We start from the raw sequence: 13604 nt of genomic DNA, 5'->3' as shown, positions 1-13604 counted from the left end.
TTAAACTTAAAAGCTTCTTCATGGCTAAAGAAAACAGCAGTCAAATGAAAAGAGAACCAACTGTATGGGAAAACATTTGCAAATGATACTCGAGGCAAGGGTTTGATCTGTAAAATATATAAAGCACTCAAATTTCTTCTTCTTAAAAGGATACCACTGGTTTTAGATTAAGGCCAAACTGTGTGACCACATTTTACCCTAATTACCTCTTTAAAAACCCTACCTCTAAATATTTTCACATTATGAGGTGTTGAGGGCTAGAACTTTAACATGACTTTGGAAGAAACAGAATTCATCCCATAATACTGAGCACTTTCATTAAGTCAAATCTAACACTTACTAGATTTTTCAAATAAGTATCCAATAAATTCATTTTATTTTAAATCAGTTTGGGATAGCTCTCTACTTGCATGTAACTGATAATGTTCTGCCTGATACACCACCATCATAATATTGATATTTTACAGGATTATGGTGCACTATGGACAAAAAACTGTAAGTAACAAAAAAGAATACAAAAATATTCAAAATGGATGCCACTGTATGCAAAACTAGATAGGGTTTGCTATAAATTACAATTATATTCGAGAATAACTCTCTAAGGTTGGAGAGTTTATTTCTCCAGTATTAGGTCTCCAAATTTAAGAGGGGACTGCCCCTGCTTTCAGGAAATTCTTATTATGTATGTGTGTGTGTCTGAATGTATATACAGAGAATTATGCCTGTTTGTTGTAATTGGGTAGAGGTGTATTCTTGGAATTACCTGTTTGCAAATATGAATATCTGCCAATATATGTAGAAAATGTACTTATATATGCAAATGTATATATTTGTGAATGAATGTAAAGGATTACTCTATCCATATATGTTTTGAGTAAGGTAAGGTATTTCTGTGAAAATATGTGTGTATGCAAATATGTGAGGAATGTGTTGAAAATGGAAAACTACTCTACTAGAGAACTGAGGGGTGGAGCTAGAGAGCCTGAGGATGGAAGTGTGGAGGAAAAGAAGAAAAAAGGACCACCAACAGGTCACACAGGTGTGAATTTTGGATAATGGAGGAGAAGCCAAGGCTTTTTCCTAGATAAAGAAGACTGCCTGTGCAGTGTAAAGCACAAAAAGGAGACCTCTTTACTGACAAAAAAGTAAGAGCTTAGTCTTATGCGGAAGGAGGGAGGAGACTGCTGCAGCAGTAGCTGCTGGTGGGATCCCGATGTGGCAGAGGGGTGTCTGCCGCCGACAAGGAGGCAGAGGGCCCGCGAGCCCAGTGCTGGAGACACCGCCACCATCCTCTTGGCGAGCCCTGCCGCCTCCTAGGCACGCTCCTCGTCTACGGATTCTCTCCAAGCAGCTTCAGCAAGCTCCCGGCTCAGCGCCTGCTGATCCCCTTTCCTCACAGGCTCACAGCGCACGCAGGAGAGAAGTGTCTGATTTGGGCACGTGAGGCCCGCGATCCCGAGCAGCGGACGCCAGGCAAGCCAAGGCCATTGGTGGGTACCAGGATGGAGAAGGGAGATGGGGTGGACTCTTGCAGGAGATAGGGGAGGACGCCGAGTCCGAGTGAGGCTGGGCTGGGAAAGTGCGATGGGCTATAGGAAAAGGGGTGGCTTTAAGGAGACAGGCAAGAAATTGAAGCGAGGGCGCTGGGTGCCAAGAAAGCAAGTGGGGGTTGTCAGGGGGTGTATGGGCAGCAGGCTGGGGCGTTCAGGGCTGGAGGACAGTGACTGTCTGCGGGTCAAAGCTGGGGAGGGATGGGCTCTTTGCAAGCGATTTAGAGAGTGGGCACCAGTGGCGGGCAGTGGAGGCAGCGGGGTCTGAACAAGGAGGTAGCCTATCCCCCGCACCCCCGCCCCCGCGGAGTTCCTAACCCCAGCCAGCACCACTGCTGCTGCTGCCCTTCCCTGCAGCCTAAAAGAACCTGGGGGCGGGGTAGGGGAGAGCACTTGCGGGCACACCACCGGCATCTCCAGCATCAGTTCCAGGCGCATAGGGAAGATTTAGTTGCCAGCACAGGGTGCGCAGAGACATCGCTGTGGGGAAAACTTCGCCTTATGGCATAAAGAATGTCCTCTTACCTTCTCTCCTCCTATCTTCTCTCCCTCCCGCTGTAGGCATGAAGACCCCCAACGCACCGGAAGCCCAAGGGCAACAAACCAGGGCACCAGCGGGTCGGACCACTGGGTCTGCAAACATGACGAAGAAGAAAACCTTCCAAAAGAAGCAGAGGGGCAGACCTTCATCCCAGCCCCGCAGGAACCTCGTGGGCTGCAGAATTTCACATGGATGGAAGGAAGGCGATGAGCCCATCACCCAGTGGAAAGGAACTGTTCTGGATCAGGTGCCTATAAATCCCCTCTCTTTATCTGGTGAAGTATGACGGAATTGACTGTGTCTATGGACTGGAGCTTCACAGAGATGAAAGAGTTTTGTCTCTTAAAATTCTTTCTGACAGGGTGGCATCGTCTCAAGTCGGTGATGCAAACCTTGCAAATACCATAATTGGTAAAGCTGTGGAACATATGTTTGAGGGCGAGCATGGTTCAAAGGATGAATGGAGAGGCATGGTCCTAGCCCAAGCACCAATCATGAAAGCCTGGTTTTATATCACCTATGAGAAAGATCCTGTCTTGTACATGTACCAGCTTCTAGATGATTACAAAGAGGGAGACCTCCGTATCATGCCAGAGTCCAGTGAGTCTCCTCCAGCAGAGAGGGAACCAGGAGGAGTTGTAGATGGCCTGATAGGTAAACACGTGGAATATACCAAAGAAGATGGCTCCAAACGGATCGGCATGGTCATTCATCAAGTGGAAGCCAAACCCTCTGTGTATTTCATCAAGTTCGATGATGACTTCCATATCTATGTCTATGATTTGGTGAAAAAGTCCTAACTGTTAGGGTACAATTGGCCACATTTGTGAAGACAAATGTATACTTTGTAGACATGCAAAATGATGTTGCTTTTCAGTGTATTGGGAGCTTAAGGGTCCCCATTAATTCAGCATCTTTGCCAGCATAACTGTTGTTTTGTTCTGAAAAATACAAATGTATGTGGACATGACATGCTGTGTGGAAGGACTCTATCATGTTGAACAGAGTGGGTGTGTTTGGTGGATGGGGTATGAGAGGGAAGGGACAGCTGTAAATTCAGGCTGTGAACAAAGTTCAGCTAGTATCATAATCAGTCATCTAAAAATGGAATAGGGCTTAGCTGGCCTGGTCTTGGGAGGAGGGAGGAGAAGGAACTAGAGATGGGCTGTGGGGGAGGGGAAAGAGGAGGTGACTGCTCAGGAAGAGGTGGGGAGGGGCCAGAAATGGAGGTCTCCTTGGGTGAGGAATGTCTTAGGAGGGGGAGGCATCCAACTGGAAGGAGGTAAAGAACAAAGGAGGGAGAGGGAGACCTTGAGGTTTAGAGGAAAACAATACATTGAGTGGAGTGGGACTCACAGAGAAGCTCAGAAGTCCAGAGCAAGGGGGAGAAAGACCATGTTTTCAGGGATCTGGGGAGAGGCTAAAGGATACTCAGAGAGAGGGTCTATGCATGTGTGGGGGGCCAGTGCTGCAGGGACACTGAGGAGGGGGAATTCTAAGAAGAAAGACTGACCCCAGTGAGTGAGAATGCAGGTGTGGGCGGGGGGGGGGTCGGTGAGAGATGGGAATGTGCAGGGAAAAGTTGGACTTCTGACAGTATGCACAATGCTGTCCCTGCCTCTGTGCACAAAAGATGTGGCAACTGTCAAAGAAACCAGATGGACTGACAGGGATGACTCAAATGCTAAGCAGCACCAAGTTTATACCTAAAGCTTTTATTCCAGGGGAACTCATGCCACAATGCAAAGCAGAACCCCCAACCCCTCAGCCTAAACACATGTTCTGACTGTGTGCACTTAAGCATGTGGCTGTGGGTCACCTCACAGTTCCCAGAGGACCCGGGTGCAGTAAATGTTGGACCTGAAGGTCTTGGTTCCTTTACCCTGTGCTGTGTAAACAATTCCTGTGAACCTTGTTGAACTCAGGTATAGCAGTCCCTTCACTGTTCTTCCTCCCGCTGGACTGTACCCTTGCCTTCCCTTGGAGGAAGGGCATCAGAGGATGGAGGCTGCTGCTTCTCTCCAGGGGAATGGGCCATGCAAGTCCATGCTGCTTTTAGTACTTGCCTGAAACTACAGGTGGCTCCACCCAGTGCTTCACCTAACTGAGGTCTGCTGCCCCCAGAAGCACCATTTGGTGGCTATATTCAACAAATCGGGTGGCTACTAACTCTTCACAGGGACCTCGTGGCCAGTTTTGCCCCTCCCCCAAGCACATGGGGAGCTCCGATGGGAGAGTGTTCAGCTCTGGTTGCAGGTGAAATAGATGGCGTGGGGCAGTCAGGCTGGGATTTGTGGCTTGGTGTAAGGACTTCCTTCAACTCTGTATTGCCACACAGTGGTGTGGTGCTTGGTGGCAAGAGGGTACATTAACCCTCATACAGTCCCTCTGAGATATGGTGTCCTGGTACATGGGTCTATGTTCCTCTCTTCCTGTCCTCCTGGCCTTTCCTTAGTCATGCCACTTAAGTTTCTCTCAAAACCTTCTCTGTCGTTCACCCACCCCACACTTCACCAAAATATACCCTTGCCCTCAATAGAAGAGTACACTTGAAGAGTTCTCGTGACTACCCTTTGCCCAAGTTCCCCACACTTCATGAGTGGCAGGGGAAGGTGCAAGCAAGCTGCTCCATGAGTTGACAGGAGCAGTAATACCTGTTCGTTCTACACCCAACATGACCCAAAGCTGTTTGCTCCAAGAACAACACAAGACAAGCCCATCTCGCCATAGCAGGGATTAATTTGCTTCCAAACTTCACACAATTGAGTCTGACAAACACCTGAAGTAGGCCACCCATGAGCCAACTTCAGTCAGCTGCCATGTTTTGTTTGGTCTTGGTGTTTTGTTTTATACTAACATAGTTTTCTATGTTTATATACTACTTATATATTTGGGAGATTTCTTCTTTCTGGCTCACCTATTAAAAAAACTATAAACTGAGGATTAGGGCCCACATTCCAACAAGGATACAAGCAGCTGGGTCTGAGGAAGGGCTCAGCCCATTTATACACTCAGAATGCTCTCTCACGTTGGCCAAGCCCCCAGCTGGCCTGTTTCACTCAAGTGAAATTTCCACTTGTCCCCTGGAGGCAATTGTGTGTCTAGCTTTGGGGCAAGACACAGAGAAAACTGTCTAGCTCCCCCTTTTGGCTCACTTTGACCCCAATTTTTTATTTGTTTGATTTATCTGCCTCCCACCAATCAATAGTCACTGCATGTAGGCTCTCTGCCAGGCAGTCTTCTAGGTACAGGTACTTATGATATGGTAATGAAGAAAAGAGACAAATAAAATAATCCTACCCTCATGGAACTTTTATTTTACTGTGCCAGATAGTAGCCATAATACAGGAAATAAATATAAAGTATTTTCAGAGTGATCAGTGTTAAGAAGGAAAAAAAAAGGAAAGCAAGGAATGAGGGATGTAAATGCCAGGCCGGAGTCTGAAATTGGACAGATAAAAACAAGGCTTTTGAATAAATACCTAAACGCAATGAGAGAACTGGCCCTGTGCTTGTCTGGGGAAGGTGCATTCCAGGTAGAGCAATAGCAAGTGCTGAGCCCCCAAGACACTTGTGGCCTGGCATGTTCAAGGACGACTGAGGATACCAGCATGGCTGAAGCTGAGTACAAGGTAGAGAAGATCAGGACGTGAGTTTAGGGAGAAGCCTGGGAGGTATTAGAGTTTTGCTTTTACACTGATTGTGTTTGGGAGCCACTTGATTTTTTTTTAGTGAGGTGTGAGGTGATTTGTCTCACATTTTAACAAGATCAGTGTAGACACTGGACTAGTCTGTGTGAGGCACAAGGATGGAAAAAAGGAGATCGATGTGGGACTATCTAATATTCTATCCAGGTGACGGTTAACAGTGGTTTAAACTAGTCCGGTGATAATGCGTATAATAAGAAATGTTGGAAATCTGGCTATATTTTGAAGCATAGCTGCATAATTTGATCCTAGACTATAAATCTGGTGGAAGAAAAATACAGTAGGTGTCAATGGCAATAGTACATGTTCTAATATCCTTGAACCACACAAACTTCCAAGAGTAAAAGTAGATGCAGAATTTGGGCTCTTACTGCTTTTGTTTTGGTGTACACTGCTAATGAAGTGACATACCAGAGCATGAAAAACTAATAAAAAAACTGTAAATTGTTACTATGAGGTTCACCCCTTGGAATATTTCCTACGTTTCTATTCGATTAAGTGAGATTAAAATGTACTATAATCATACTTGGAAGCAGGTACCCCAAACAATGTCTGTCATGGATTTAAACAACATAGAATTTAAAATAATTGGTTGGTCACAGATCAGGAAACCAAGGCCAGGGAAGGGAGGTGATTTGAGGAATTATGGTAAGAAAAATGTTTGGCTTGGAGGCCAGAGTTCTCTGGGCTCTGCTGCCTGGTGCTCCTAAGCCTCTCCATGGTATAGAGCATTAAGGAACAGATTCTTAATCTCTAGTGTCTGATATCTTACTGAGTAATTTGTGCCTCCACTGAATGTCCCTAGAAGCCAGTTGAGAGATGTTCCATGAATGGACCCCAGTCTGTCTGTTACTCTTCGGTCTACACTTTTCTCCTCAAGCCTCAACATAAGGGTTTGCCCGTGGTTACTACTCAAGCTATGGAGCCAGCCCTCCTTTTCCTTCTCTAAAAATATGCTGGGCTGGACTCTGGTGGTAACCTTTAAATTTAAGGCTATAATCTCCCCAGCTGGAAAATGCAATAATCCTCCCCCAACAATTTAATACTTTTAAATCAAGAGGTATTTTACAATCAATGTCAAAAGAAACTTTCGTGGCACCTTTTTTGCCCTATCCTCTGACTTGTTATTTTTTTAAATTGTGACTTGTTTTAAAAATAGATGGCATCTTTGACTTGAAGGAACCACTGAGCCCCTCAGGACATGGGAAAGAGGACAAAAGAAAGGTGGGATCCTGGTGAGGATTTCCATCTGACTTGGATCCACCACCCTGTTGCTGGTGAGATAAGTTCCTGACTGCTCACCCAAGTCCCACACCCAGGCCAAAACCTTATGTATGAAAAGGGCTTCATATGAAATGCACCAAAACGTACACTTAAGATCTAGGCAACAACAACCCCATCCCTAGACATATACTCAAGAAGATTGAAAACATGTTCACACCACAGCTTGTTCGCAAATGTTCACAGCAGCATTGTTCATAACAGCAAAAAAAGTGGAAACAACCCATGTATCCTTCGACTGAGGAATGGAGCAGAGGGTTGTATATCCATACAATGTAATACTATTTGGCCACAGAAAAGGGGAAAGTTCTGATGCATGCTGCAGCATGGATGAACCTTGAAAACTAAGATTTAAGAGAAGTTAAAGTCAGTCACAGAAGATGACATATTTTATTATTTTGTTTATATGTAATGTCCACAGTAGACAAATCCACAGAGGCAAAAAGTAAATTAGGGGTTGCAGGGGCTGGGGGCTGAGAGAATGGGAGTAACTGATAATGAGTATGGAGTTTCTTTTGGGGGTGATGAAAACGTTCTGAAATTAGGAGGTAGTAATAGTTGCTTAACTTGGTGAATACACTATAAAAATTAAAGTAAATAAAATAATTGAGTGTTCAAAAGGAGGCATGATTCAGTCAGGCCTTGAACTTGTAATATATCTAGGTAAAGTACACATGCCTACACTGATATTTCAAAGAGCATTGTCTAAGTCACAACCCATTCTCCATTCCCCAAGTCCAAGTGATATTGTTCTTTTTAAGTATAAGTGAGTTAAAATGAGGTGGATATGATATTAATTACTAGTTATTAGTGATGGGATGACAAAGTCAATCAGTCTTGGTTTGCGCATGCATTACTGTTAAAGGGATATGGGCAGAATCTTCAAACTCTTTCACTGAGGTCATTATTGGAGACAATTGCAAAGTGCATCTTTGGTATGCCAAAGTTTTCTTTCCTATCTTAGAGATACAGACAATTCTCCTGTATTTTTCTTAGAAAAATGGCGATAGGTCCTGCCATATTGCAATGCATATACCTTCTCTTCCAGATTGAAATTGTGCCACAGTTCAACATAATGTTCAGTTGAGGTTTCAGAGGACTAATAAATAAAACCATTTTTCTCTTTGCAAGTTTTGTAACCATTTGAGAGACAGGTGCAATAATCATAAAAATGGAGGTCAAAATACCTCCTTTATAATTTGTAATAGGTGGGTTGGGAGGACATCTTCTGCTATGAGGTCACAAAGACTTTCTCATACTTCATTCAGACACAAGCAGAGCTAATAACTGCAGGCCTCCCAGATCGTGAAAGATGCCTCTGGCACCCAAAGCTTAATGTCTGAGAATAAATTAGATCACATATTCTGACTAAGAGAGATAACTCCAAAGAGATAATTCAGAATGTTTCTCATATATCCAACTCCTCTCAAACACATCAGTTGGAGAAGCCATTGGGAGATACGAAGCCAGAGGAATGAGGGTCATATTTGACAACCACTATACATAGTACTTGATAGGAGAAACAAAATGAAATATCTTTTAGAAATAATCACATTAAGGTATATAATTAACATATATCATTGTATTAGGTTCATGAATACAACATAATGACTTGAAATTTGTATATATTATGAAGTAATTACAATAATAAATCTGAGGGGATAGTGACCAGAGGGGAGAAGGAAGGGAAGTTAAGGGGAAAAAGGGGGAGGGATTTGGAGGAACAAATAGGAAGGACACAGGGACGAGAACTAAGGGGGGTGGAAAAGGGAGGGAGGTGGGGAGCAAGGGGCGGGGGAGGCTGGGATGGGAAAAATAGACAAAAAAACTGTACTTGAAAAATAACTAAATAAAATTTTTAAAAAATAACAAAATAAAATAAAACCTCCAAAAAAAATAATAAGTCTGGTTAAAATTCGTCACCATATATAGTTTCAATTTTTAAGATCTACTCTCTTAGAAACTTTCAAATATGAACTGCAGTATTAACTATAGTCACTATGCTGTACATTACATTTCTGTGACTTACTTATTTTATAACTGGAAGTTTGTACATTTTCATTACCTTCTCCCATTTCATCCACCACTTCTTAACTTTGTGCAGTTAATATTTGTACAACATGCCTGAGCATAATTTGCAATGGGTTATAGTTTAGAGGATTAATATTTTCATTGTAGCTTTAATGTGCCTTTAAAAATCAATTCAAGAGGCTTCTGGATAAACCATGAACTTCTACCTCACTCATTAAAGAAGCAACAGTAGATATTAAAGGACGGTCCTCAAAAAGTGTAGGCAAGGCTGCTCTGACTCCCCTATAAGCTCCCTATAACCTTCTTGTTTCCATCATGAAAGGAGAGGACTATATATACCACTGATGGACCACAAAGGTGGCTAATAAACCCACTTTAAAAAGACTAAAATGTGATAGAGGAACACTCTTTCACTAAAATCACTCCTAAACCTCAGATAAAATATGACAGACCTCCTTTTAAATGTATAGCTGAGCTTTAAAGATTGTGAGTAATGTCTCCAGAGAATAACAATAAAGAGAACTGAACATAAAAGCAGTAAGCACATGACCTGATGCTTTGGTAGCACGGAGGGAGAAGGGTGTTGTCTCAAAAACTAAAAGATTTGGAAAAGAAAATAAGGCCTTAAGTATGATTACCCTAGGTGTTGGGAATTAAGGTCTCTGACTTTCTTTCAATTCTCTGTGTAATAGTACAAGTAATCTTTTAAAAATATAAATGACATTATATCACTCTCCTACTTTAAACTACCCAAAGCTTTTCTAGTACAGTTGATATACTATCCAATCTTCTTGCTTTACTCTGCAAATCCTAGATCATGTACTCTCAACTAGGATGATATTACCCACAAGGGGGAGAAAATTGATCCTTGAGTGGAAGACAAAAAAAATATCTTAGCTATTACAATGGTTTGTGGCCCTCAAAAGCTCAACTATATCTGACAAAATCCTATTCTTTAGAATTTAATTATTCTTTTTATGTTTTCATGGATATCACGAGAATAACACTGACACTGAGTTCAAGGAAGATAAACAAATGCATGCAAGATCAATGCTACAAAAACATTGTAAATAGATGGCTGTGACTGGAGAACTATCAATGCATTGCTCATTCCTGAAGTTATATCATGAGAAGTGGCCTGTGCGTCTATAGGCTGGCATTGATTGCCTTTACATTTTGTCTCCAAGGCCCTTGTGTGTGACTTGGGCTTTGAGAATAAAATAAAAATGGTATATATTTAATTATTCAGCCCATTAATTATTATGTCAAGTGGTGAAATCTGGCAGCCAGTTAAAACTTTTATCCTATTAAGCAAAAGATAAAAGTCAAGCTCTCTAAAATTTTTTTTTCATATTTTTTATTTTATTGTATTTTTCCATTGCCATTTATCACCCCTATACTCACTGCCACCTCCATCCCCCACCCCTGAAATCACCACACTGTTGTCCGTGTCAGTGAGTTCTTTCTCTCTTTTTCTTTTCTGTTCAATCCCTCTCCCCCTCTAACACCTCCTCCAGAGCTATCAGCATGGTATCTATGAGTCTGTGTCTATTTTGCTGGTTAATTTAGTTTGTTCATTAGATTGCCTATATGAGTGAAATCATATGATATTTGCCTTTCCCTGACTGGCTTATTTAACATAACATAATGTTCTCCAGGTCTACCCATGCTGTGGCAAAGGTAAAATTTTCTTCCTTTTTACAGATGACTAGTATTCCATTATGTAAATGTACCACAGCTGTTTTATCTACTCATCTACTGATGGTAACTTGGGCTGCTTCCAAATCTTGGCAATTGTAAATAATGCTGCAATGAACATAGGGGTGCATATATTTTTTCAAATCAGTGTTTTGGTTTTCTTTAAATAAACTTAAAATAAATTCTAAGTAGTGGAGTCACTGGGTCATAAGACAGTCCATTTTTAACATTTTGAGGTAACACCAAACTGCTTTTCACAGTGGCTTCACCAATCAGCATTACCACTAACAGTGCACAAGAGTACCCCTTTCTCCACATCCTCTCCAACACTTGTTGTTTGTTGATTTATTGATGATAGCCATTCTAAATGGTGTGAGGTGATATCTCATTGTGGTTTCAATTTGAATTTCTCTCATGATTAGTGATGTTCTACATATAGCTGTTGGGCATCTCCATGTCCTCTTTGGACAAGTATCTATTCAAGTCCTTTGCTTATATTTTTTAGCTTTTTAAAAAAGATTTTATTTATTTATTTTTGGAGAGAGAAAGACAGGGAGAAAAACATCAATGTGTGGTTGCATCTCGAGCTCCCTCTACTAGGGATCTGGCCTGCAACCCAGGCATGTGCCCTGACTGGGAATCAAGCCGGTGACCCTTTGGTCTACAGGCCAGCCCTTAATCCACTGAGCCACACCAGCCAGAGCCCTTTGCCAATTTTTAAAATTGGATTGTTTGGGGGGGGGTTGGTGTTGAATTTTAAAAGTTCTGTATAAATTTTAGATATTAACCACTTATCTAATGTATCAGTGAATATGTTCTCCCATTTAGTAGGTTATATTTTCATTTTGTTGATGATTTCCTTTGCTGTGAAAAAAAAATTTAGTTTGATGTAGTCCCATTTGTTTATTTTTTCTTTTGTTTCCCTCACTCAAGGAGATACATCAGCTAAACAATAACCCAAAACTTTCAGACAAACTTCAAGAAGATGTATAAAAAAAGTTTTTTTAATATGGAACCATAAATGACCCCGAATAGCAGCTTCACTTTTGAGAAAGAATAACAAAGTAGGAGGGATCACAATACCTGATATCAAACTGTATTACAAGGCCACTGTAATCAAAACAGCCTGGTACTGGCAGAAAAACAGGCACATAGACCAATGGATATGAACGGAGAGCCCAGAAATAAACCCAACTCTCTACAGTCAATTAATATTTGACAAAGGGGGCAGTAACATAAAATGGAGTAAAGATAGCCTCTTCAACAAATGGTGTTGGGAGAACTGGACAGCTACATGCAAAAAAAAAAAAAAAAGAAACTTGAGCACAAACTTACATCATATACCAAAATAAATTCAAGGTGGATAAAAGACTTAAATATAAGCCATGACACCATTAAAGTCCTAGAGGAGAACATCAGCAAGAAAATCTCAGCTATTTCATGCAGCAACATTTTTACTGATAATGTCCCCTAGAGCAAGGAATAGAAAGGAAAGAATAAACAAATGGGATCTCATCAAAATAAAAAGCTTCTGCGTGACTAAAGAAACCAGCATTAAATTAAAAAGACAACCAACTGTATGGAGAACATATTTGCCAATGATACCTCAGACAAAAGTTTAATCTCCAAAATATACGAAGAACTTACATGACTCCACTCTAAGAAGACAACCAACCCAATTAAAAAATGGGAAAAGGACTTGAACAGACACTTCTCCAAGGAGGACATACAGAACATCCAGAGACACATGAAGAGATGCTCAATATCATTAGCTATCAGAGAGATGCAAATTAAAACCACAATGAGATACCACTTTATCCTGGTCAGGATGGCTATCATAAACAAAGCAACAAACAACAAATGTTGGAGAGGTTGTGGGGAAAAGGGGTCCTTAGTTCACTGTTGGTGGGATTGCAGACTGGTACAACCATTATGGAGAACAGTATGGAATTTTCTCAGAAAAATAAAAATCAACCTGTCTTTTGACCCAGCAATTCCACTGCTAGAATTATATCCTAAGAATCATAAAACATCAATTTCAAAGAACCTATGCACCACAATGTTCATAGCAGCACAATTTACAATAGCCAAGAGTTGGAAGCAACCTAGGTGCCCATCAGTAAATGAATGGATCAAAAAAATTGTGGTACATATACACAATGGAATTCTATGCAGCAGAGAGAAGGAGCTACTACCCTTTGCAACACCTGGATGGAACTGGAAAGCATTATGCTGAGTGAAATAGGCCAGGTGTTGAAAGACAAATACCATATGATCTCACCTTTAACAGGAAGCTAAACAACAAAACAAACAAGCAAGCAGAAAAAAAAACCCAAAAAACAAAGACACTGAAATAGAGAACAGGGGGACAGTGACCAGAGGGGAGAGGGAAGGGAATTTAAGGGGAAAAGGGGGGAGGGATTTAGAGGAACAAGTATAAAGGACACGGGGACAAGAACTAAGGGGGGTGGAAATGGAAGGGAGGTGGGGAGCATGGGGCGGGAGAGGCTGGAATGGGAGAAATAGACAAAAAACTGTACTTGAAAAATAACTAAATAAAATTTTTAAAAAAATAGGCACAGATTGGTTAAGTATATTACCAAAGTTCAAATAGCAAGTATGTAAAAAAGGTTGAAGTTGAATCTGAGCTGTCTAAATCCAAAGTTCATGTTCTTAATTAATAAACCCAACTGCCTCTCACAGTCTTGAAAATAAAAAGTTTCTACTAGAAATGTCTGAGATTTTACTGCTTGCTTACTTGTAGGATTTATATGGTTTTGATTATAAAATTTAAGT

The 13604-nt window shown here is 41.4% G+C and overlaps 1 protein-coding gene across 1 annotated transcript; it reads left to right on the top strand.

The window, feature by feature from the left end:
• Window positions 1-1220: 1220 nt before the first annotated feature.
• Window positions 1221-3061, top strand: LOC119055513 (spindlin-2). Its single transcript, XM_037153737.2, is given in 3 exon segments — window positions 1221-1490; window positions 2112-2350; window positions 2352-3061. Coding segments are annotated over 2 exon segments (777 nt in total). The 5' UTR covers window positions 1221-1490; window positions 2112-2113; the 3' UTR covers window positions 2892-3061.
• Window positions 3062-13604: the final 10543 nt, after the last annotated feature.

The sequence above is a fragment of the Artibeus jamaicensis genome, unplaced genomic scaffold (assembly GCF_021234435.1).
Source record: "Artibeus jamaicensis isolate MK-2021 breed Jamaican fruit bat unplaced genomic scaffold, CSHL_Jam_final contig_1410, whole genome shotgun sequence".
NCBI classification, from domain to species: Eukaryota; Metazoa; Chordata; class Mammalia; order Chiroptera; family Phyllostomidae; genus Artibeus; species Artibeus jamaicensis.
The sequence above is the reverse complement of the archived record's forward strand: the minus strand, read 5'-3'. Positions and strand labels throughout refer to the sequence as shown.